Source organism: Monodon monoceros, unplaced genomic scaffold (genome assembly GCF_005190385.1).
Source record: "Monodon monoceros isolate NGI ecotype Baffin Bay Population unplaced genomic scaffold, NGI_Narwhal_1 Super_Scaffold_4, whole genome shotgun sequence".
Classification (NCBI taxonomy): domain Eukaryota; kingdom Metazoa; phylum Chordata; class Mammalia; order Artiodactyla; family Monodontidae; genus Monodon; species Monodon monoceros.
The window spans coordinates 66,385,745-66,408,037 of record NW_021703781.1 but is presented as its reverse complement, the minus strand read 5'-3'; the positions used below and the strand labels follow the sequence as shown (position 1 = coordinate 66,408,037).

General features: G+C 36.9%; 1 protein-coding gene across 2 annotated transcripts in view; it reads left to right on the top strand.

Moving 5' to 3' along the window:
• Positions 1-264: 264 nt before the first annotated feature.
• Positions 265-22,293, top strand: part of CCDC186 (coiled-coil domain containing 186) — a 47,500-nt gene continuing 25,471 nt past the window's right edge. The window contains exons 1-4 of one of the 2 annotated variants that reach the window (XM_029245801.1): positions 265-460; positions 9,066-9,761; positions 14,172-14,298; positions 20,938-21,066. In XM_029245801.1, the coding sequence (XP_029101634.1) occupies positions 9,100-9,761; positions 14,172-14,298; positions 20,938-21,066 (918 nt within the window). In that variant the 5' untranslated portion in view covers positions 265-460; positions 9,066-9,099. Of the gene's footprint in view, positions 461-9,065; positions 9,762-12,379; positions 12,431-14,171; positions 14,299-20,937; positions 21,067-22,293 lie in introns of those variants that run through there. The other variant, XM_029245802.1, reaches the window with a different exon arrangement.

Below are 22,293 nucleotides of genomic sequence, written 5' to 3'. Positions count from 1 at the left end.
GAGATAGGTCGGGAACTAGAGGCGGGAGAACCGGTTCGCCGGGTCGACCGGGGATGCGGGGGAGTGGGAGGTGCCCAGCAAGTCTAACTCTCGTGCCTGGCGCTCCCGGGGTAGGAGACAGCGCTGCGCCGGCCCCGCCCACTGCAGACAGGTTACCCAGGCATCAAGGGGCGTCGCGTCACGCCGCCCGCGCCGTGCTGATTGGCTCCTCCAGGGAGCCCCGCCCCCTCAGCTGTAGTGGGGCCGGCTTCAGCGTCGCCGCCATCTTTGTTGATGTGTCAGCTCTGCGGGGGTTTGGGGAAGTCGCGGCGGAGGGAGCTTGGTGTCGGCCTTGTTCCTCACCGCTGCCCCCCGCCCCCGCACTTCCTGTTCTTCTGGACCCCTTTACGGAGAAGTTGGCCCCTACGCGGGAATTCCAATGGCCTCTTTAGGGGTGTGGCCTAAGGCTCGAAGAAGTGGGGTAAGTGCCTGAGGGATGGCAGGGGCGGGCCGGGGAGTCGCGGTGGCGGCGCGGCGGGCTGCTCATCTTCCGCGCCGTCGTGCCCACCTTCAGCGCCGTCCTGCAGGTCCCGGGGCGGCTCCCTGCCTGGCTTCTCGAGGGGGCGAGGCGAGCGCTGGGGGAAGGAGTTCGGAATCCCCTCCTCTCCCTGCCTCCTTTCCTCAGTCCCGGGCGCCGGGGCAGGAGGCGGCCGAGGGGTCGCCGGGGGCCGTGCCTCCAGAGCGGTGCCTAGAGAGCGGCGGAACTTGGGCCGCCTGCCTGGTCTCCTAATGCGAACTGTAGCTAAGCCCTACCTGCTCGGCCATCCCTCATAGACTCAGTCGCCTATTTCTCCTTTCCTCTCCAAGTTCGCTGTGTATATGTTTTATGTTGACTGTTAGCGACTTTTTAAACTCTCTTACAAACACTTCCATTACTGTGATTTTAAGTAATTTAGAGACGATTCTTTGGGATTGTGGATATGAGAGAAATCGTTCTTGGTGTTTATGTTGCCTTTTTTCCAAGGACATCAAGGCATTTGATAAACCTTGGTTGGTAAGGATCATGTTTCAAATTTGAGCCTCTCTCAAACTTGTAAAATGGTAAAACCCCTTCTACATGTTCCCTAGTAGCAGTCTTGGGGAACAGGTGTAATTATTGCTTGGCTGTTAACAGTTTAATAACTTGAGCTAATATTTACATTTTGATATTGTTTTGAGGAAAGAGGCCTGGATTTGGAACATTTGGATTACCTTTGACATGATAATCTTGTTACCTAGGAGCGTTGTTTAGAAGGCCATGCAGCCCCAGGCGTTTGGCAGTTTTCTCCGTGTATGCGTGTGTAACGTACCTTTGATGCCTAGCTTTGTTATTTTTTCCGAAATGATAGGTTGGGAGTTTTTCTAAGGAAATTGTGCGGCAAATTAGTGGAAGTGTTTCAAGAGGTGTGTTGGTAGTCACTCAAAAAGAAAAATCTATTAAGTGTTTAGGTATGGTAGTTGTGGGTGCAGCCTTCCCAACTACTAACTACATTGTCATATTTGCAGTGTGTGGGAAAGGTTAAGGTTCAAGAGATATTGATAGTAAAACTGAACTATCTGCTTGTGTATAAAGTCTGCTCGTCTCTGTACAGCTACTTTCCAATTCTTTATCCATCATTACACAAATAGAAAACAGTGATGATTGGCCTTGTTCTTTTTTTTTTTTCTTCCTTTTTGGTCTTTTCCTTTTATTTTAAATTCAGTGACAGTATTGAGTGATTAACAAATTTTGCAGTATAAAGAATTAAAACTCCTTATTACATTGTAATAAGCAAGCATGTATAATTACTGAAGATTCTACCTGGAAATGCCTGGATTGTGTTTATATTGGTTTTATTCTTTTTAAGACCTTGTCTAATTCCTAATACCTGGATATAAACTCAGAGGTTTCTTTAAACAGCGGAGATTCCTTAGAGTTTCATTGGTATTTCAGAGTCTTGTTCGTTGCTAACAGGAAAGGAGTGGTGTAGCACAGTAACCACTCTTTAACCTTTTAGTTCCTTCAACCATAAACTGAAGAGTTGTTCTTTGATGCTGTACAGTAACAGCATAGCTGATAATGATTACTTATTCACTTTAAAACCATCTATTTACAGCTACATGCTGACATTCTGGAATGAAGGTAAAACAGTGAAGTATACTCACTCTTTAGGGAGAGATGATAGGTTGAAGCAGCCTTTATTTAGAGATTTAGAAAAATCATCTTTCTCTTTGAAGGGAATCATCTTTCCCTAATTTGTGCTAGTTTTTCAAATTCATTTAACAGTTTCATGTTAAAGTAAGAGTCCTTAACCTGAAGTTCTGTTTCTTTTCTTTCAGTAAAATTTAGGTCTTTCTTTTATCCCTTATCTCTAGCTTTAAATAATTAAAGCTGATTCTTGAGTTTCTCATAAACATGTCATGCTGCTTGCAGTGTTGGGAATGTTATGCTCAGTGTCATTTCAGGGCAACCTTGGGAGCATAGATAATTTAAATTTGCAAATTAACCCTGTAATCTTATCATATTATTGCAAATGTCACCTTTAAACTTTATTTCTCAGCTACTGAGATTTTAAAAATCTATTTGGGCTAAGAAGTAAACAAAAGAAAAAGTATTGGCATGAAGGGGCAATAAACACAAAGTGGAAATCAAACCCAGCAAAGTATTGATTGGATTGTGAGTATAGTTGTCAGTCATTAAGGCACATGAACTGTTAGTCTATTTCAGGGATGATTAATTAGTAGCTAATGAATAATTTATCTTTTTGGTCAACTACATTGTACCAAATTAACCAAGCCCAGGCCAAAGGTGGCTTCAAAATTTAAACATTAACCAGAACTTCTTAATATAATATAAGGCAGACTTAAAACTTAATTTTTTTTTAAGTTATTAGCCTTCCTTTTTGAAAAGGGAGCTATAGGCCAATTACCCCCCCCCTTTTTTAGCTTTCAGATTTGGGGGGGAAATTAGCTGAAAATACTTTTCATGTTTTCTTAGACTTATTAAAGTGCATTTGGTGAGCTCTGTACAAGTAGCTTCAAACTGAGATTTCTGTATTAAAATTTTTTCTATTTTAAAACTTACTATTAGAGATACATAAAATTGCATGGATCTAAGATACCAAACTGATAATATGACATATACTTGATAATGTGATGTATGATGTGGCTACTTACTCTCTTTTTCCTGGAATCTTGATGGACTGTAATGTCTTCTGTTTTCATGTCACAGGATTTGGTACTGTTTGGGGTGGGGGTGGGGTATCCTGCTGCATCTATTGCCCTGAGTCTTTTCAACATCTTTTTTTTTTTTGGTGATATAGTGTACACACTGTAAAATTCACAATGCCCTAACCCTTGGTTGCAAAACTAAACAAATCCCTACAGGGATAATTGACCTTGGCCTCATATAATATGCTTTTTAACCTAGCGGACTAAAGACAACTTTTAAGAGCAAGTAATAATGTTTCACATAAAGGAAACTCGGTATATTAAATTTTACCCAAAAGCTTAGTTATAATGTGACTACTTTACAAATATATCTTACTTTTGGTAAAATTAGAGTTCTTTGAAATAACCAGCTCAGTTTTTAATTGCTTCTGATTTTAATTGCCATTTTAGAACCTTGTTACAACTGGTCGGAAAGATAGGTCATTATTTTGTTTATGCTGCTTTCAGAGTGTATTCGGGGAGTGTGTAAAAGACCTTTGGATGTACTTACTTTTCCTTCAAAGGACAGTAAACCATTATATTGAAGAACAGGAGTGCCTTCACAGGCTCAACTTGCTTATCTTAATGGACATTATTTGAGAAGCTATAGCTGGTATTATTTGAGACTTGGTACAGTTTGTAAGTTTAAAATTTGTAGTTTGTTGTAACACTTATGCTGAACTGAGTCACATGTTTCTGTGGGACTTAAACACTCATGCATTTGGACTTAGACACTCATGCATATCTTATATAGCTTCTGATGGAACACTGACAGACCTTCAAATTAAAATACTGTAAACACAATGCTGCATTTATTGAATAAGCTTAAGTTCTTTTGTTGTTGTTTATACTGCTGTTTACTGAGAAACAAGAAATAGTACTAAAAGCTGTTAAAGACAGTGTTTTCGTTTATAAGGCTTTTGCTTGGAAATAATTTTGTAGAATTGCTAGTTCTTTGATTAAGAAATAAAATCCAAGGTGGATAATGGTTGGCTTTAAGGCAAGTAAATGTTTCTGGACCAGTTGCCTACAGCTGACGAGCTCCAGTAAGAGCGAAACCACTTCTCACTCCACTGAAACAATTTTGAAGTGTGAATTGGTCCTGTAGTACTGTGTCAGAAACAGAAACAACTCTCAGGGGGGAAAAAAGTGCTTGAATTAAGAGGAATTTTGTGACTGTTAAATTTAAATACAGTATTTTCCCCTAATGAGCAAGAGTTACTAAAAAGTCAAATAACCTGTGTTACTTCTTACCTCAAAAAAGCAACAGGTATTGTAATCTGTAATTGTAGTCGCTATATCTATATACATGAGTGTGAATTTGATTTATACAAGCACTTCTTAATTAAAACAATCTTGTAAACAAATGTCTAGTTTTACATCCTACCCCTTTAATCTACTTCTAGGCTATTCAGTCCTCAGTAGCTTTAATGATAACTACCCCCACCCCTAAGAAAAAACTTGGACAGCAGCCAAATTGGCCTATATCACCATTGCCAACTGGAGGCCCACAAGAGGAGTCAGCTGACTCTTTTTTCCCCTGGTTAATCGTGGACAATCAAGCTCATCATGGCTCCCCTCCCCGCACCATTCTTGTACAGTTATTTACTCTTTAGTGATGGCTTTTTACATATATACACATAAATCTTCTTTAACTTCTCTCCTTTTTCTTTTGCCTCCAATCAGTATTCATTTGAGCATCAGAAAACTATGTTTGCAAGTTAAGTGATTCTCAGATGCCAGTTCATCTGAAGAGTTTTTTCAAAGGTCATGGGCATATTACTGAGCAACAGTATAGAAAGTGATTGTCTTTTTTTTTTTTTTTTTTTTTGCGGTACGTGGGTCTCTCACTGCTGTGGACTCTCCCGTTGCGGAGCACAGGCTCCGGACGCACAGGCTCAGTGGCCATGGCTCACGGGCCCAGCCGCTTCGCGGCACGTGGGATCCTCCCGGACCAGGGCACGAACCCGTGTCCCCTGCATCGGCAGGCGGACTCTCAACCACTGCGCCACCAGGGAAGCCCAGTGCTTGTCTTTTGAGGTTGAACTAAGCCTTCTTTAATTTACAGGAGAATAATACGTAAAACAGTCAAAGCTGAGGTAATTATATATATATTTTTTACCTAGATGAATATCCAGCAGAATGAGACCTTTTTGTTGTTCTGTACTGTCTTACACATGACAAGTCTTCTTACAACCTGGTTCCCACCTTCTAAATGTCCTTCAACACCCCCCCCAGCTCATTGTGTAAACCCAATCCCACCCTCACTGAGAACCACTGAACAGCCTTTGCAAGAATGACTGTAAAGGCAGTAGAGAATATATTTGTTAGATTTATTTATCTATTTTTTATTACTATTATATTGCTTGAGATTTAAGAAGTTTGATTCAGTTCAGAGTGTGGTTCCTCTTCTTTGCAAGAGATCATTTAAAAGGCTGTTCAGAAATGTCACAAGGAAAAACAAAAACAAAACAAAACAAAAAAACAAAGAACTGTCACAAGGAAGGCTGCCACTATGTACCTGATGAGTATAAATGAAGTATGTTTTCATTTACATGAGAGATTATTTTTGTACTTCTCATGAGGGAAAATTTGAAGGAAAATGTGGCCTTAGAATATGTCCTTTAAATATAATTAGGCTCTGGATAGACTGAAGGGAAGAACGTTCTAGATTAGAGCAAAGCCATGGAAATGTTAATGAGCACACTGTTTGGAGGAATCTTGAATAGACTGGTCAGGGACTGGCAAAGTATAATACTATAGTGAAGTACTAGGATTTTAAGAATGTGTTGAGAGATAAGATTGGAAAAATACTGCAACTGGTTTATTGAGGAATTGCAACTATGAGGTATAAACATGAAATGCTCACATCCCCTCCACTTCCCTCTGAGGTGCAATCCTTCAATAATGTCTTGGTTTGATGTCATAACTCTTCTGCTGCCACTTTTGATAACCAGAAAAAACTTATTCCAGAAATTAAGACAGGTTTCATTCGCTTACAAAACAAAAGCAACAAAAAATGTTAGTCATAAACTCTATCATCTCCCTAAAGAAGTGTTGAAGCTGTTAGTTCCCAGCTGCTTGGATTAAAGAAGAAGAGGTGTAATTTGGCTCTAAAATATGTTCCCTCTCCTTTCTCTAACTAGCCCTTTTGGAGTTGGGGGAAGAAAACCAGCCAGTGGAGGCAGAGTTCTCACTCTCTGAAACTTTAAAGAGGGAAGAGATAGCTCTGGCCTTACTCTGGTCCATCTGGTTGTATTTGATGGTGGTCTCTGGAGGTGGTATGTGTGGATTTCTGGGGGGCAGTGTTGTAGCTCCCTGGACCCTTGTGTCATTGAGGACTTGCTTCATAGGGCAGCTCCTGTTCCCCTTTGGCAGAGCCAATGTAGTATACTCTTCAACCCCTTCTCTGGATTGGGTGACACAGGAGGGAGGAATGGAGTGAGACTGAGAAACCAACAATTCAGTGTTCCAGGTAGGAAGTTATCAGGCCTGGGTTGGGTTGCAGGTTGGGGACAGTGACAGTAGAAAGGAGGGTATAATTGCAGGAGACATGAAATTAGTAAAAGAATATGAGGCTAAAGGAAAGGAAGGAGTCATGACTAAGAAAAATGATACCATTGACAGAAATAAAGAAAAGATTATCTGGGGGTACTCAATTTTAGAAGCTATTGTTATGATTTTGGATTTAACCATTTTTGAGTTGAGCCATTGGAAATGCCTCTATTCATTTGAGATTTTTTTTTTTTTTTCATTTGAGATTTTATTTTATGTAGAGATAGAGTGAAGACAAAGAGATAATTCATTATCTGTAACTCAAGAGCACAGGAATGAAAATAATTAAAGTGGGCATCAACTGTGAGTTTTTGGTTTAAGTTATCAAAGTGGATGAATTCTGGGAAGGAAAATAAAGTTGAGGACTGAACCCTGGGGAATATGAAAGCTGGATGAGAAGATAACGATTGTTTGCGTAATGCTTTTCTGTTCGCAAAGCATGGTGCACAGGCAAGAGCCTTAAGAGTTCTCAAATGAGAGGTTTTTTTCACTTGCTATCTATGCTGGAGAGTCACAATGCCTTCATAGACTCATTCTCTTTTAAATAGATTCTTTATCTGCTTTCCATTACATTTGGTCAGCTCTGAATTTGACTTCAGTAGATATCACATAGCATTGACTAGTTATGATGTTTCTAAATTAAGATTTCAAATTCAGCAGCAACTCGTTCACAAGTTGTATCTTGAAATTAGTTTCTTTGAGGAAGGTAACGTAGGCGGCTAATGTCCCTGTTTGAGAATTACTTTGTCCTAGATTTGGAATACAGCATACTCACAAGGCTTTTTGTTACTGCATTTATTTGTATTGCCTAAACCAAACCTTTATTGCTAGTGTGGACTTTGTCTTAGTATGCAATATATGCAGCAAGATAATAATGATAATTTGTTTGATTGTTTGGAAATATGTTTTACAGGTAGGTAATTTATAGTATTAAGGCCAATGTCTGTATTAGTCGATGCCAGAGTATTCAACAAACAAGGTGGTTTTCTTTTCCTTTCTTAGAATTATTCTTCCCATTTTCTGCGTTCCTAGTCCTCAAATACTGCTTTTCTCATATTACTTCTTGCTTTAATTTCACAATTATTTGAAAACCTAGTATGTGCTAGAAATTCTATGGTATAATCAAGTATACAAGTCTGTCATGATTTATCGTCCTTCTTAACAACCTTCACTCCTGCATATCATTCTGAGGATTCTACCTGACCATCTTCTCTTACCCTTTTTCACCATCCTCTGACCACCACCTTCACCACAGACCAACGTAAACATGTATCTTTCTTTTATTCAAATATTAGTCTTTCTGTTTTCCATTTATACCTTACATCTGGAAGTATTTTTTCCCTAGTTTCTTTCAAAACTATGATCTGCCCACATTTTTATCCAACCTCACATGACTCCAGTACATGCTTGGTTGATGTCTGACAAAAGAAGTTGACAATTCTTCTTCATCAAGATTGCTGGAATGTTTTTATATTTCTGTCTCAGGATAATTTTTAAAGTTGACTAATTTTCAGAAAATAGCTAGATTAGTAACCCTCATAAACAGCATAAAATATATTTTAACATTGTTGAATTAGTTTTGTAAATGTTTCTTTTATGACCTAAGCAATGTATATGAGGTCCATTTGAGTTGTACTGAACATTGTGTGTTCTTGACGAGAATGTTTGGAAATCGCCATGGTACTTCCTGCAACCCTGGGTGAAAAATGAATTCCTGTCAGGGATCCTTTACACCCTGACTTCTTTCAGCTCAGCTCTAGGTGTCTGGACTATAGGTAGCTGTGTTTTGTTATTGTTTAGTTTTCCTTTTGCAGTAAATATCATTGTTAATGTACATTGTTTTATTATCTTGATTTGTAATTTCTTGCCTCGTGTTTTCATTGCTATCTTATTTCCCCAATAGTTTCTTACAAATTCTTTAGGTAGTCTTTTTCCCTTTGTGGAGCTGAAGGAATTCTAAACAATTCTTGGGCACTAATCTTCCTGTTATTAGTATCATTCCATACCCAACGTCTTATGGGGGTGATTGGGGAATGCCAAACTGCAACTGAAGTGAAGTTGTAGGACTGGACTGAAGGAGAAAAGAGAATGAGCCTTTGTAGCACCTGACTGGTTGTGGCTCACGTGGGTCAGCTGTTATATTCTTCCCCCCCCCCCCCCCCCACGAAAAAAATTTTTAAAAATTATTAGTGGTAAAATGTGCAGCCTTAGATTTTCCACATCATGGAATGTGTGCAAATATATATGGGGTCTTGGTTTAAAAAAACTTCTTTAAAAAAAGTTTTATGTTTTGACTTTCTCAGATGTAAAACGAAGATCAGGAACAGCTTTGAAGAGATGCAAAGTGAATTGGTGCCAGTCAGCATGTCAGAAACAGAGCACATAGCCTCCATTTCCTCTGATCAAAATATTGAGAAAACATCTGAAATAAAGGAAGACTCATGCAATTCGTTTTCTGGTGATGAAAACAGCAGCTTAGAAAATGAGTCCAAACTGTTGTCATTAAAGTTTGATAAAACTTTATGTCAGCCTAGTGAACACAATAATCAAACTGAAACACAGGAGAATTATATTCCAGATCATGGTGGAGGTGAGGATTCCTGTGCTAAAACAGACATATGCCCAGAAAATTCTGAACAAATAGCTAATTTTCCTGGTGGAGATTTTACAAAGCAAGTTTTGAAAACAAATGAAGCAGAACAAACAGTAACACAAATATTGGCGGAATTAAGGTCATCTACATTTACAGAAGCAGCTAATCAAAAGACCTATTCAGAAAGTCCTTATGATACAGACTGCACCAAGAAACTTATTTCAAAAATGAAGAATGTTTCAACATCAGAGGATTTGTTGGAAGAAATAGAATCTGAGCTCTTATCTACTGAGTTTGCAAAAGAACACCGACTACCAAATGGAATGAATAAGGGAGAAAATGCATTAGTTATGTTTGAAAAGTGTGTGCAAGATAAGCATTTGCAGCAGGAGCATACCATAAAGAAGTAAGTGTTTTATTCTTTCAGGTTATTTTTTTCCACAGGGATTAAAGATTGAATTCTTTAAAGGAAGGTATCATTTTATCTACTTTTATTTCCACAATAGAGCCATGCACATGGTAGTTGAGCAGATGTCAAGTTTGCCTAGTTATTTAATATATAACTCTGTTTTTTCTTAGAATGTGGTATTGTATTTTCATTATTTTAGAAATAATAGGTAAACAGTGTTTTTATGAGAGTTATATATAATATACCTATGTCAAATACGTTAGCATATATGGAAACATGTATCTATGTATAAAGGCACTGTTTTGAATATGATTCAAAATTTCTGTTTTACATATGTCTTAGTGTATAAGTTTAAAAGAATAAATGTTTTATTAAAGTGTTAGTTTATTAAAGATCTAGAAAGATTTATAAAGAGAAATAAATTTATATTCTTTCAAATTTTTCAGTTTTGAAAGAATGTAAAGCATAATGTCAGAATTAAGATAAATAAAAGGAATGACAAGTTATAAAATTCAAAAAATTTTCTTAAAATTCCCACTGTAAATTCATTGGTTTAAAAAATTAAAATTAGAACAGAAGAATTGGTTTAGTGTCATTCAGTAAATAAGAACATAGTTATTTTTAGACTTCTCTTGGATTTATGGAGTTAATTTCTATTTTAACAACAGTTTAATTTCATTTTATCTTTTCCTAATAATATTATATCACTCTTTGTTTTAGATTTATATATGTGAGTGATGCATATGTTTAGGTACTCCTATAACCTTTAATAAAGGAAAATAAAACTTGCTAGCCTTCACTAAAATACAGACAGATTCTCTTTTTAAAAAAGTGATACTTTAAAAAAATTTTTGGAATGGTAAAAAAATTTTTGGAATGGGAGGGGTGTGTGTAGAGAAAGGGGAGGAGGAAATCTACACGCTAGAGGAGGATGACAGAGGAAAATATACCATAATCCAAATATTGCTTGATATGCAATTGACTTTTAATGATCTCCTTGCTTCTAGTATTTACTCTTCCAGATTATCAGTAGATCAGTCTTCCCCAAGCCAGCTCACCCTTCATTGGTTTACCCAATGAATTTTAATCTCAGCATCCAGAGCCCTTCTTTTTTCTATTTTTTTATTTTTCAATTGTGATAAAATACACATAACATAAAATTTACCATCTTAAACATTTTTAAATGTGTGCAGTTTGGTAGTGTTAAGTATATTCACATTATTGTACAACCGATCTCCATAGCTTTTTCATCTTACAAATCTGAAATTCTATACCTATTAAACAACAGCTCCCTGTTTGCCCCTGCCCCAGCCCCTGGTAACCACCATTCTACTTTGTTTCTAAGAGTTTAACTGCTTTTGATACTATTTGCCGTTTTGTGACTGGCTTATTTCACTTAGCAGATGTCCTCAAGTTTCATCCATATTGTAGCCTGTGTCAGAGCTTCCTTCCTTTTTAGGGTTGAATAATATTCCATTGTATGTATACATACCACATTTTGTTATCTGTTCATCCATCAGTGGACATTTGGGTTGCTTCTACATTTTGGCTAGTGTGAATAACGTTGCTGTTAACATGAGTGTACAAATATCTCTTGAGAATCTAATACCTTTCTTAATACTATGCAAAAACCAATGTCAGCTACTGCTGCTTATAACTTTACTGGAATGCTGCTATTATTGAAAAAAGTGTGATTTTATACTTGAACCATCAGTATTTCTGCCATTCTTGCTTTTTAGGGTAACTTCCTCATTTTCCTGTTATCTGTGCTTACCTCTTAGACCTTCCCTTTGAGATCATCCTTGATGCCTCTACTTTCCTTAGATTTGGAGACTGAACCACTTTCAAGCTTCTCTTGTAAATTATAAGATGTTACAGATTTAATAATAATATCAGGAACACTTAAATGCTGTTAATTATGTGCCTGGCACTTTACATGTATTAACTCATGGAATCCTCACAACAACCCTATGTGGTATGAACTATTATTATTCCCATTTTACAGATGAGGTACTTGAAGCACAGAGAGGTTAAGTAACTTGCTTCAGGTCACATGCTAGTAAATGGCAAAGTTAAACCCAATTAGTCTGGCTTCAGTGGATTTTTTTAATGTGGTTATCTGAAATGAACAAGTTACATGTTATTAAATTTATCTAAAAACATTAGGAATACAATAGAAAATTAATTCCTCTTTTGTTCCGTCATGTCAGAACAGTGGCCACATGGTAGACTGGGGTGAGCACAGTTCTGGTCAGAAGCCCAGAGTTGGAAGATTCCCATTACCACTTGCACGCTGTTTCCTTAGTTAAATCAACCTCTCCAAGACGAAGATTTTTTCATCTTTATGAGGGGACAATACTTACCTGATGGGATTGTTTTGAGGACATTAAAGCATTATAAAAATGTCAAATATTATTTTAAATCTAAGTTAATTTTTTGTTATACATGTAATTTTTTTTTTTTTTTTTGCGGTACGCGGGCCTCTCACGGTTGTGGCCTCTCCCGTTGCGGAGCACAGGCTCCAGACATGCAGGCTCAGCAGCCATGGCTCATGGGCCCAGCCGCTCCGCGGCACGTGGGATCCTCCCGGACCGGGGCACGAACCTGTGTCCTCTGCATCGGCAGGCGGACTCTCAACCACTGCGCCACCAGGGAAACCCATACATGTAATATTTTAAATTTCAAATAAAATGCTTTGTGATTAAGGTTAGCTCTAAAACAACTCATTTTTTTTCTTTTGCCTTCATTTAATTTTCTGTAAAGAAAACTACCTTTCAATTCCTTTGGCTTAAATTTTCATGAATGCATCTATTTCCAAATGGCTTTGTTTATACATCCATTCCTCTATTTTCTAACATCAATATTATTGTCCAAGGTCCCAACCAGAATTCTTAATTAAGAACAGTTATTTGTGTACAAGATATGCATTTAGCCTGTAAGAATAACAATTTCAGGGCTTGCTGTTCTTCACTTCTCCCTCCCTAAATTGTTTACTTTCGAGGTATAGTCAGGATTCTTGTGTTTCAGATTGTTTTTCGCAACAAATTGAGTGTACACCTTAATCATGTACATAAACAAAGTTAAACCCCTGTGCCATAAAAGGCTTGAAGAAACTTGCATACTACACATTTTTTTCTTTTCCCAAACATTTTCATGACTTTCCTCCTCACTGCATTACTGTCCTCCTCAGAGAGGTCTGTCCTGGTTACCTTATGTACAATCACAGCTCAAGTCACTCTCCCTGTCCTCTTGCCCTCCTTTAGTTTTCTTAATAGAACTTAATCACAACTTGGTATTTCATTATATATCTATTTATTGTTTAATTTCTCTGTTAGAATGTAAGCATCATGAGGGCAGGGACAGTTTGCTGATGTACCCCCAACATATAGACTAATATAGGTACATAGTAGGTACCCAGTGAGCATTTGTTGAGTAAATGAGGGATCTTCAAAGGAGAAGATGGCAAGGAATTAGACCTGGGTCCAAATCTCAGTTCAACCGCTTACTAGCTATATAACCTGGAATAAGTTCTAGGCTTCAGTTTTCGTTTGTTTTCAAATTCATAAAGCATAATAATAATTTCATAGACTTATTAATTTATAGACCTGAGTGTTAAATAATGCATTTAAAGCTAAACTTAGTAAATAGTAATTGTGCAATAAATGTCAAATAATAGCTGTTGCTAGTAATCCTAAAATATTAGCTGTTAACCCTCTTAGGTATCTTACTTTATAGTTCTGAGTACTTTTACAGGTAATTTTTAAGGTTTTATTTATATTTTTCTAGGGAACTCAAAATGAAATTTCTGCTTAAACTTTATTATTTTACATAGACTACTTTTGTAACTATAAGAATATCATTAAAATATTTTAGAAATCTAAAGCAAGATTTCTCAACCACAGCACTATTGACATATGGGGGCAGATCATTTTTTGTTGATGCTGGGGCTATCCTGTGCATTGTAGGATGTTTAGCAGCATCCCTGTCTCTGTGCACAAGAAGCCAGTAGCAACCCTCACCACTGTAGTGGCTACCAAAAAGTTTCTCCAGACAGATGCCTGGAGGGGAAAAATTGCCCCTGGTTGCCACTGACTGACCTGAAGGAATTCCAGTGCTGAAGGGATGAACTACATAATTCATAAGACTGTAGACATAAACTTAAAAGTGTGTGGTTTTCTTTATCTGATTATATTTCTCTTAATTTGAAATAATACAAATTTCTAGGAAAAAGTTAATAGCCTGACTGGCCAGAGAATGTTTTGTAAAGTATAATATATCATTACAAAAGGACTACTTGGGAATTTTCATTTCTTAATCATAGGTATGTACACCCTAGTCTGCAAACAGATTATATTACACATTGTCATTTTTAATTATGTTTTACTGATACTGCCTTTTTATATTTAGGTTAATTAAAGAAAATAAGAAGCATCAGGAGCTTATCTTAGACATTTGTTCAGAAAAAGACAATTTAAGAGAAGAACTAAAAAAAAGAACAGAAACAGAGAAGCAGCATATGAACACAATTAAACAGGTAAAAAGACAAAAATCTTTAAAGTCTGTTCTTCAATATATAAAATAAATACATTCCTGAATATTTGTGTGTAAATTGAAGTTCTGTCAGTTAAATCATACTTTAAATGCAGAAGATTGCTTGGTATGTGAAGCATTCTCTTTTATGAACTGGGAATCATAGTTGATCTTTCTGTTTTATATAAATTAATATTTCTATGTGATATGTGTGACTGTATTCTATATATAATAGAAATCTGAGCGGGAAAGACTATTTGTTTGGCAGTCAAATAGATTGTTTTGGAAGAAGCAGTATATACTTAAAAGTTTATATCTGGCGTTAGAATGTTTTCAAGCTTATAGTTTAATATGTTTCCATTCTCAGTATTTTGTGAACTATACTGAAGACTGGCTCTCTTCAGACTTTATCTGGTGAGCTAGCTTCCCCAGCCTTGCCTTTTCTTTCTTTGTTTCTTTTTTTTTCTTTCTTTGTTTCTTTTCTTTTTTTTAAATGTACTGTGATGCTTGGATTGACAAAGTTCATCTTTGTTTCTTTTTTTTTTTCTTTCTCTGTTTTTTTTTTTTAATGTACTGTGATGCTTGGATTGACAAAGTTCATATTCAAGACTGGTAGCAAAGCTCAGCTGCTCTTTATCTTTCTGAGCTGCTTTTTCTTCTGTGGGAAGGATTAGAAACATTGTAGCCTTAAAAGTCTTTCTTTTTGCCTCATCTTTCACAGAAAGCTATATAATAAAAATAAAAGTAAACAGCTGGTAGTAGTATAATAAAAAACCAAGTTTCACTTATCTATGCCTTGGTATACTTAGTGAACCTTTACATAGTTGGAAGGTGACCATATTTGTAAAATTTTACATATTTAATCCTGATTTTTGTGTGGAAAGGGCTACTGCATGCAGACCAAACTTAGAATTTTAAAGTGTGAAGGTGCCTTAATAGTAGCCTGAATCTATATTTTGGTAGGCAGGTCACTGCTGATGACCGGAAACTTCAGACTAAATAGATGGAGGTGAACCAGAGCTGTTCTTTTCATGAGCTTGTTAGTGGTTGTGCCTTTTTAAAAGAGAAAATTCGATTCACCATTCTTTTGCTAGCCAGTATAGCAGAGTTTTCTTTCCTAATTTTATCTGTGAATCTGCACCACTTAATATGGCAGCCACTAGCCATAGTGCTATTGAGCACTAAAAGGTGGCTAGTCCAAATTAAGAGGTGATGTAAGTGTGAAATACACACTTAATTTCAAAGACTTAGTACAAAAAAAGATAAAATGGCTCAGTTTTTCATGTTGATTACACGTTGATATGATATTTATAGGGTTTAATAAAACATTTATTTCACCTGTTTCTTTTTGCTTTTTAAAATGTGGCTACTAAAAAATTGTGGCTTAGGGGCTTCCCTGGTGGTGCAGTGGTTGAGAGTCCGCCTGCCGATGCAGGGGACACGGGTTCGTGCCCCGGTCCGGCAGGATCCCACATGCCGCGGAGCGGCTGGGCCCGTGAGCCATGGCCGCTGAGCCTGAGCGTCCGGAGCCTGTGCTCCACAATGGGAGAGGCCACAACAGTGAGAGGCCCGCGTACAGCAAAAATGAAAAAAAAAAAAAAAAAATTGTGGCTTATATTTCTATTGGACAGTGTTGCTCTAAATAATTTTGTCATAAGGATAATTAGTAAACATGTACTATATGTAAACTAATATTTAGGGTTTTTTATAACAGCTTTTTGAGATATAATTCACATACCATATAATTCACTTATTTCAGTATACAGTTCAGTGGTTTTTAGTTGTGCAGGGTTTGTCACAATTTTAGAAAATTTTATCATACAAAAAACTCTGAATCCATTAGTAGTCACTCCTCATTTCCCTCCAACCCCTTGCAGCTGTCTTCCCCCAGCCCTAGGGAACAACTAATCTACTTTCTGTCTCTCTATATATTTGCCAATTCTGAACATTTCATATAAATGGAATCCTATAATATGTGTCCTTTTCCTTCACATAAGTGGAATCATATAATATCTGGCTTCTTTCACTTAGTGTAATGTTTTCAAGGTTTCAATCAAATTGTAGCTTGTATCAGTACTTAAATTAATGGCCAAGTGATATTCTGTTGTATAGGTATACAACATTTTATTTATCCTTTCATCATCTGATGGATATTTGGGTTGTTTGCACTTTCTGGCTATTATTAATAATGCTGCGATGTAGAAGTTTTTGTGTGGACATATGCTTTCATTTCTTTTGGGTGTCTACCTAGGAGTGGAATTGTTGGGTCAAATGATAACTCTATGTTTAACTTACTGAGGAGCTGGCAGACTGTTTTCCAAAGTGGCTGCACCATTTTATATTCCTACCAGCAGTGTATGAGGGTTTCATTTTCTCCACATCCTTGCCAATGCTTGTTATTATTGGACTTCTTTATTATAGCCATCCTAATGGTTGTGAAATGGTATCTCGTGATTTTGATATGCATTTCCTTAATCACCAATGAAATTACACATCTTTTCCTGTGCTTCTTGGCCATTTGTATATCTTAAATAGATACTTCTAGGGAAGTATTTTCTCTACCCATTTTTAAACTTTTTTATTGTTGAGTAGTGATAGTTCCTTTTATATTCTGGATTATAAACCTTTATCAGATATATGATTTGCAAATATTTCCTCCCATTCTGTGGATTTGTTTTCACTTTCTTGATAGTGTACTTGGACAAAAGTTTTAAATTTTGATGATGTCCAGTTTTATCTATTTTTTCTTTTAATTGCTTGTGCAGTTGGTGTCATATGTAAGACTCCATTGGCAAATCCACGATCATGAAGATTTACTCCTATGTTTTCCTCTAAGAGTTTTATAATTAGGCTTTTATATTTAGGTCTTGATTCTTTTTGAATTAATTTTTTTTATATTGTATGATATACAACTTCATTCTTTTGTATATGGCTATCCAGTTGTCCCAGAACCATTTATTAAAAAGAGTATTCTTCCTCTATTGAATGGTCTTGGCATCCCTGTTGAAAACCAATTGATACATCAACTTATTTCTAGGCTCTCAGTTGTTTCATTGATCTATTTGTCTTTCATTATGCTAATACCACACTATCTTGATTTCTGTTGTTTTGCAGTAAGTTTTGACATTGGGAAGTGTGAGTTCTCAAATTTTGTTCTTCTTTGCCAAGATAGTCTATTCTCAGTTTCTTGTATTTCCATATGAATCTTACTATCAACTTGTCATTCTACAGTGAAGCCAACTGGGTTTGTTAGGGATTGCATTGAATCTGTAGACTTCATTTGGAGAGTATTGCCATTTTAACAATATTATGTTTTTCAATTCACAAACAAGGGATATCCTCCCATTTATTTAGATCTTTAATTTCTTTCTAAAGTGCTCTGTAGTTTTCGGAGTAATTTTTGCATTTCCTTCATTAAATTTATTCCTAGGTGGTTTATTCTTTTTGATGCTATTGTAAATGGAGTTGTTTTCTTAATTTCATTTTCAGATTGTTAATTACAAGTGTATATAAAACTTTATTTATTTTGCTGCATTGACTCTTCGTTGCTGCATGCAGGCCTTCTCTAGTTGTGGCAAGCGGGGGCTACTCTTTGTTGTGGTGCGTGGGCTTCTCATTGCGGTGGCTTCTCTTGTTGTGGAGCATGGGCTCTAGGTGTGCAGGCTTCAGTAGTTGTGGGTCGTGGGCTCTAGAGCACAGGCTCAGAAGTTGTGGCGCGTGGCTTAGTTGTTCCGCAGCATGTGGGATCTTCCCGGACCAGGGCTTGAACCCGTGTCCCCTGCATTGGCAGGTGGATTCTTAACCACTGCGCCACCAGGGAAGTCCCAACAATTTTTTTATATTATATTCTGTAACTTGGCTGTACTTGTTTATTAGTTCTAAAATTTTTTGGCAGATTTCTTAGGATTTTCCATATATAAAATCATGTCATCTGCATGTAGAGAGTTTTACTTCTTCCTTTCTCATCTGAGTGCTTTTTATTTCATCTCCTGCCTGATTTCCCTGGCTGGACCCTCCAATACAATGTTGAGTAGAAGTGGCAATAGTAGATATCCTTCCCTCATTTCTGAAGCATTGTCTTTCACCACTAAGTACGGTGTTAGCTAGCTGTCGGCTTTTCATAGATGCTATCAGGTTGAAGAAGTTCCTTTTTATTCCTAGTTTGTTGAGTATTTTTATCATGAAAGAGTGTTGAATTTTACCAAATGCTTTTTCTACATCTGTTGAGATGATTATGTGTTTTTTGTTCTGTCGATATGGTGTATTACATTAACTGATTTTTGGATATTAAACCAACATAGTTTTACTGTGATAAATCCCTTTTGTTCATGGAGTATAATTCTTATATATTGCAGAATTTTTTGCTAGTATTTTGTTGAGAATTTTTCTGCCTATATTCATAAGAGCTATTGCTCTTGTAGCTTTCTTTTCTTGTGAGGTCTTTGTTTGGCTTTGGTGCAGCATAGTACTGACTTCATAGATCGAGTTGGGAAGTGTTCCTTTTTTTGGGGGGGGACAATTTGTGAAGAATTAGTATTAATTATTTAAATGTTTGGTAGAATATACCTATGTAGTCACCTGGACCTGAATTTTTCTTTGTGGGTAGTTAAAAATGTTTTTTTTTTTTTTACTAATTTAATCTCTTATTATAAGCATGCCTTTTTTAAAATTGCACTTCACCATATTGCACTTCATAAGATATTGTGGTTTTTACAAATTGAAGATTTGAGGCAACCTGTGTTGTCAGATGGTGGTTAGCATTTTTTAGCAATAAAGTATTTTTTAATTAAGGTATGTACAGTTTTTTTAGACATAATGCTGTTGCACACTTAAAAGACTACAATATAGTGTATACATAAATTTAATATGCACTGAGAAACCAAAAACTTTGTGTGACTTGCTTTATTGCAGTACTTGCTTTATTACAGTGGTCTGGACTAAACCCGCAGTATCTCTTGAGATATGCCTGTGTAGGTCTATACAGATTTTCTATTTCTTCTTGAGCCAGTTTTGGTAGTTTGTGTCTTTCTAGGAATTGTGCATTTAATCTAAGTTAAATTGTTCATAATATTCATTCATAATTATTTATTTCTGTAAATTTCATTTATTTCTGTAAGGTCAGTATGTCCCTCTTTCATTTTGATTCTTGTGATCAATCTAGCTAAAGGTTTGTCAGTTTTGTTGATCATTTCAAAGAAGCATTTTTTGTTTTGTTGATTTTTCTCCATTTTCCTATTCTCTATTTCATTACTTTCCTCTCTAATCTTCATTATTTCCTTTTTCTTACCAGTTTTAGATTTAGTTTGCTCTTTTTTTTTTTTTCCCAGTGTCTTAAGATGAAAGTTTAGTTTTGATTTGAGACCTTTCTTGTTTTTCAATAGTGATGTTTATAACTACGAATTTCCCCCTAAACACTGCTTTAGCTGCATCCCATAAATATGTTGTATCTTTATTTGTCACCTTATTTTCTACTTTCTCTTTGATTTCTCCCTTGGTCATTTAGATGTTGTTTAATTTTTACATATTTATGAATTGTCAAGTTTCTCTCTGTGTTACTGAGTTCTAATTTCATTCCATTATGGTTGTCAAAGGAAGATACTTTGTGCGATTTCAGTGTTTTAAATTTATTGAGATTTGCTTTAAGACCTAGCATAGGTTCTGTCCTGAAGAATATTTCACGTTCACTTGAGGAGTAGGTGTATTCTGCTGTTGCTGAATGGAATGTTGTATAGATGTGTTAGATTTAGTTGTTACATAGTTGTGTTCAAGTCTCCTATTTCCTTGTTAATCTTCTTTCTAGTTCTGTTCATTACTAAAAGTGAGGTATTGAAGTCTCCAACTATTATTATTGAATTGTCCACTTCCTTCTTCATTTCTGTCAGTTATTGATTCATGTATTTTGGTGCTATATTACTAGGTGCATGTATATTTATAATTACCATACCTTTCTGCTGGATTGACCCTTTTATCATTATGAGATGAATCTAAAGTACCTTATTTTTTTTTTTTTTTTTGGCTGTGCCGCGTGACTTGTGGGATCTTAGTTCTCCAACCAGGGATTGAACCTGCGCCCTCGGCAGTGAAAGCACAGAGTCCTAACCACTGGACTGACAGGGAATCCCCTAAAGTACCTTTGTAAACAGCATTTTGGTTTTTATTCCAGTCTGGATCTTGTTTTCTATTCCAGTCTGAAGATCTCTGCCTTTTGATATGATTATTTACTCTCATTTAATGTTACTATTGACAGTTCGATTTTTGTCTACCATTTTTTAATTTTCTATATCTGTATTTTCTGTATGTCTTTCTGTATGTTTCTGTTTTGTTTCCCTGTGTCTCATTTACTGCTTTATTTTGCATTAAGTAAATATGTAACATTAAAATTTTTTTCATGGTATTTTCTGAATTATTTCATTGGTAATTACTCTAGAGCTTATCATCCATCTTATCAGAATCTGCTTCAGATTTATTCTGACTTAATTCTATTGATATATCAGAACATTGCTAACATTTACTTTTGATTTCTATGGCTGAAGTATATTCATTGCCATCTTTATGCTTGTTTACATTGTTTATATTTATTTGAAATATTGGTGGTCTGTTTGTTATAACTATAAAAATAATCTGGAAATAATTTTCTTTACAGTTAGAATCAAGAATAGAGGAACTTAATAAAGAAGTTCAAGCTTCCAAAGATAAAGTACTAGCTCAAGACATTGCAACTAAAAATGCAATTCAGCAATTACACAAAGAGATGGCCCATCGGATGGAACAGGTATTTTTCAAGGCATTATTATTATTAACTTTCTGATGATTCTTTGTATATTAAGTAACCTTTTAGACAGTTTTGGACATTAGTGTGTATTAGGATTAGGATTTTAAAAATGCTAAAGCAGGGGGCTTCCCTGGTGGCACAGTGGTTGAGAGTCCGCCTGCCGATGCAGGGGACACGGGTTCATGCCCCGGTCTGGGAAGATCCCACATGCCGCGGAGTGGCTGGGTGCACGAGTCATGGCCGCTGGGCCTGCGCGTCCGGAGCATTTGCTCTGCAACGGGAGAGGCCACAGCAGTGAGAGGCCCACGTACTGCCAAAAAAAAGAAAAAAAAAAAAGCTAAAGCAATACATAAATGCATGCTAACAACAAAAAACTTCAACCTTTATTCCTGTGATTCCTTACAGTATGCTTACCCTGAGCATTACGAATGTTATATATTTAAAATTTACACTATCAGTTCTCAAACCTTTTATACTAATTAAAGAGAAATGTAGAAGATAAGACATTAAGAAGTTGTTGGTTTTAGTGGACCCAAACATAGCTTCATTAGAATAACTTAGTGAGCTTTAAAAATATATATATTCTTGGGGACTTCCCTGGTGGCGCAGTGGTTAAGAATCCGCCTGCCAACGCAGGGGACACGGGTTTGATCCCTGGTCCGGGAAGATTCCCCCATGCCGTGGAGCAAATAAGCCCATACACCACAACTACTGAGCCTGCGCTCTAGAGCCTCCGAGCCACAACTGCTGAAGCCTGTGCACCTAGATCCCGTGCTCTGCAACAAGAGAAGCCACCACAATGAGAAGCCCAGGCACTGCAACAAAGAGTAGCCCCCGCTCTCCGCAACTAGAGAAAAGCCCGCACACAGCAACAAAGATCCAGTGCAGCCCAAAATAAATAAATTTATAAGAGAAGAAATGTGTGTGTGTGTGTGTGTGTGTGTGTGTGTGTGTGTGTGTATATATTCTTGGGGACTTCCCTGGTGATGCAGTGGTTAAGAATCCACTTGCCAGTGCAGGGGACACAGGTTCGAGCCTTGGTCCGGGAAGATCCCACATGCCACAGAGCAACTAAGCCCATGCGCCACAACTACTGAGCCTGCGCTCTAGAGCCCATGAGCCACAACTACTGAGCCCATGTGCCACAACTACTGAAGCCCACGCAGCTAGAGCCTGTGCTCCGCAACAAGAGAAGCCACCGCAACGAGAAGCCCGCGCACCGCAACG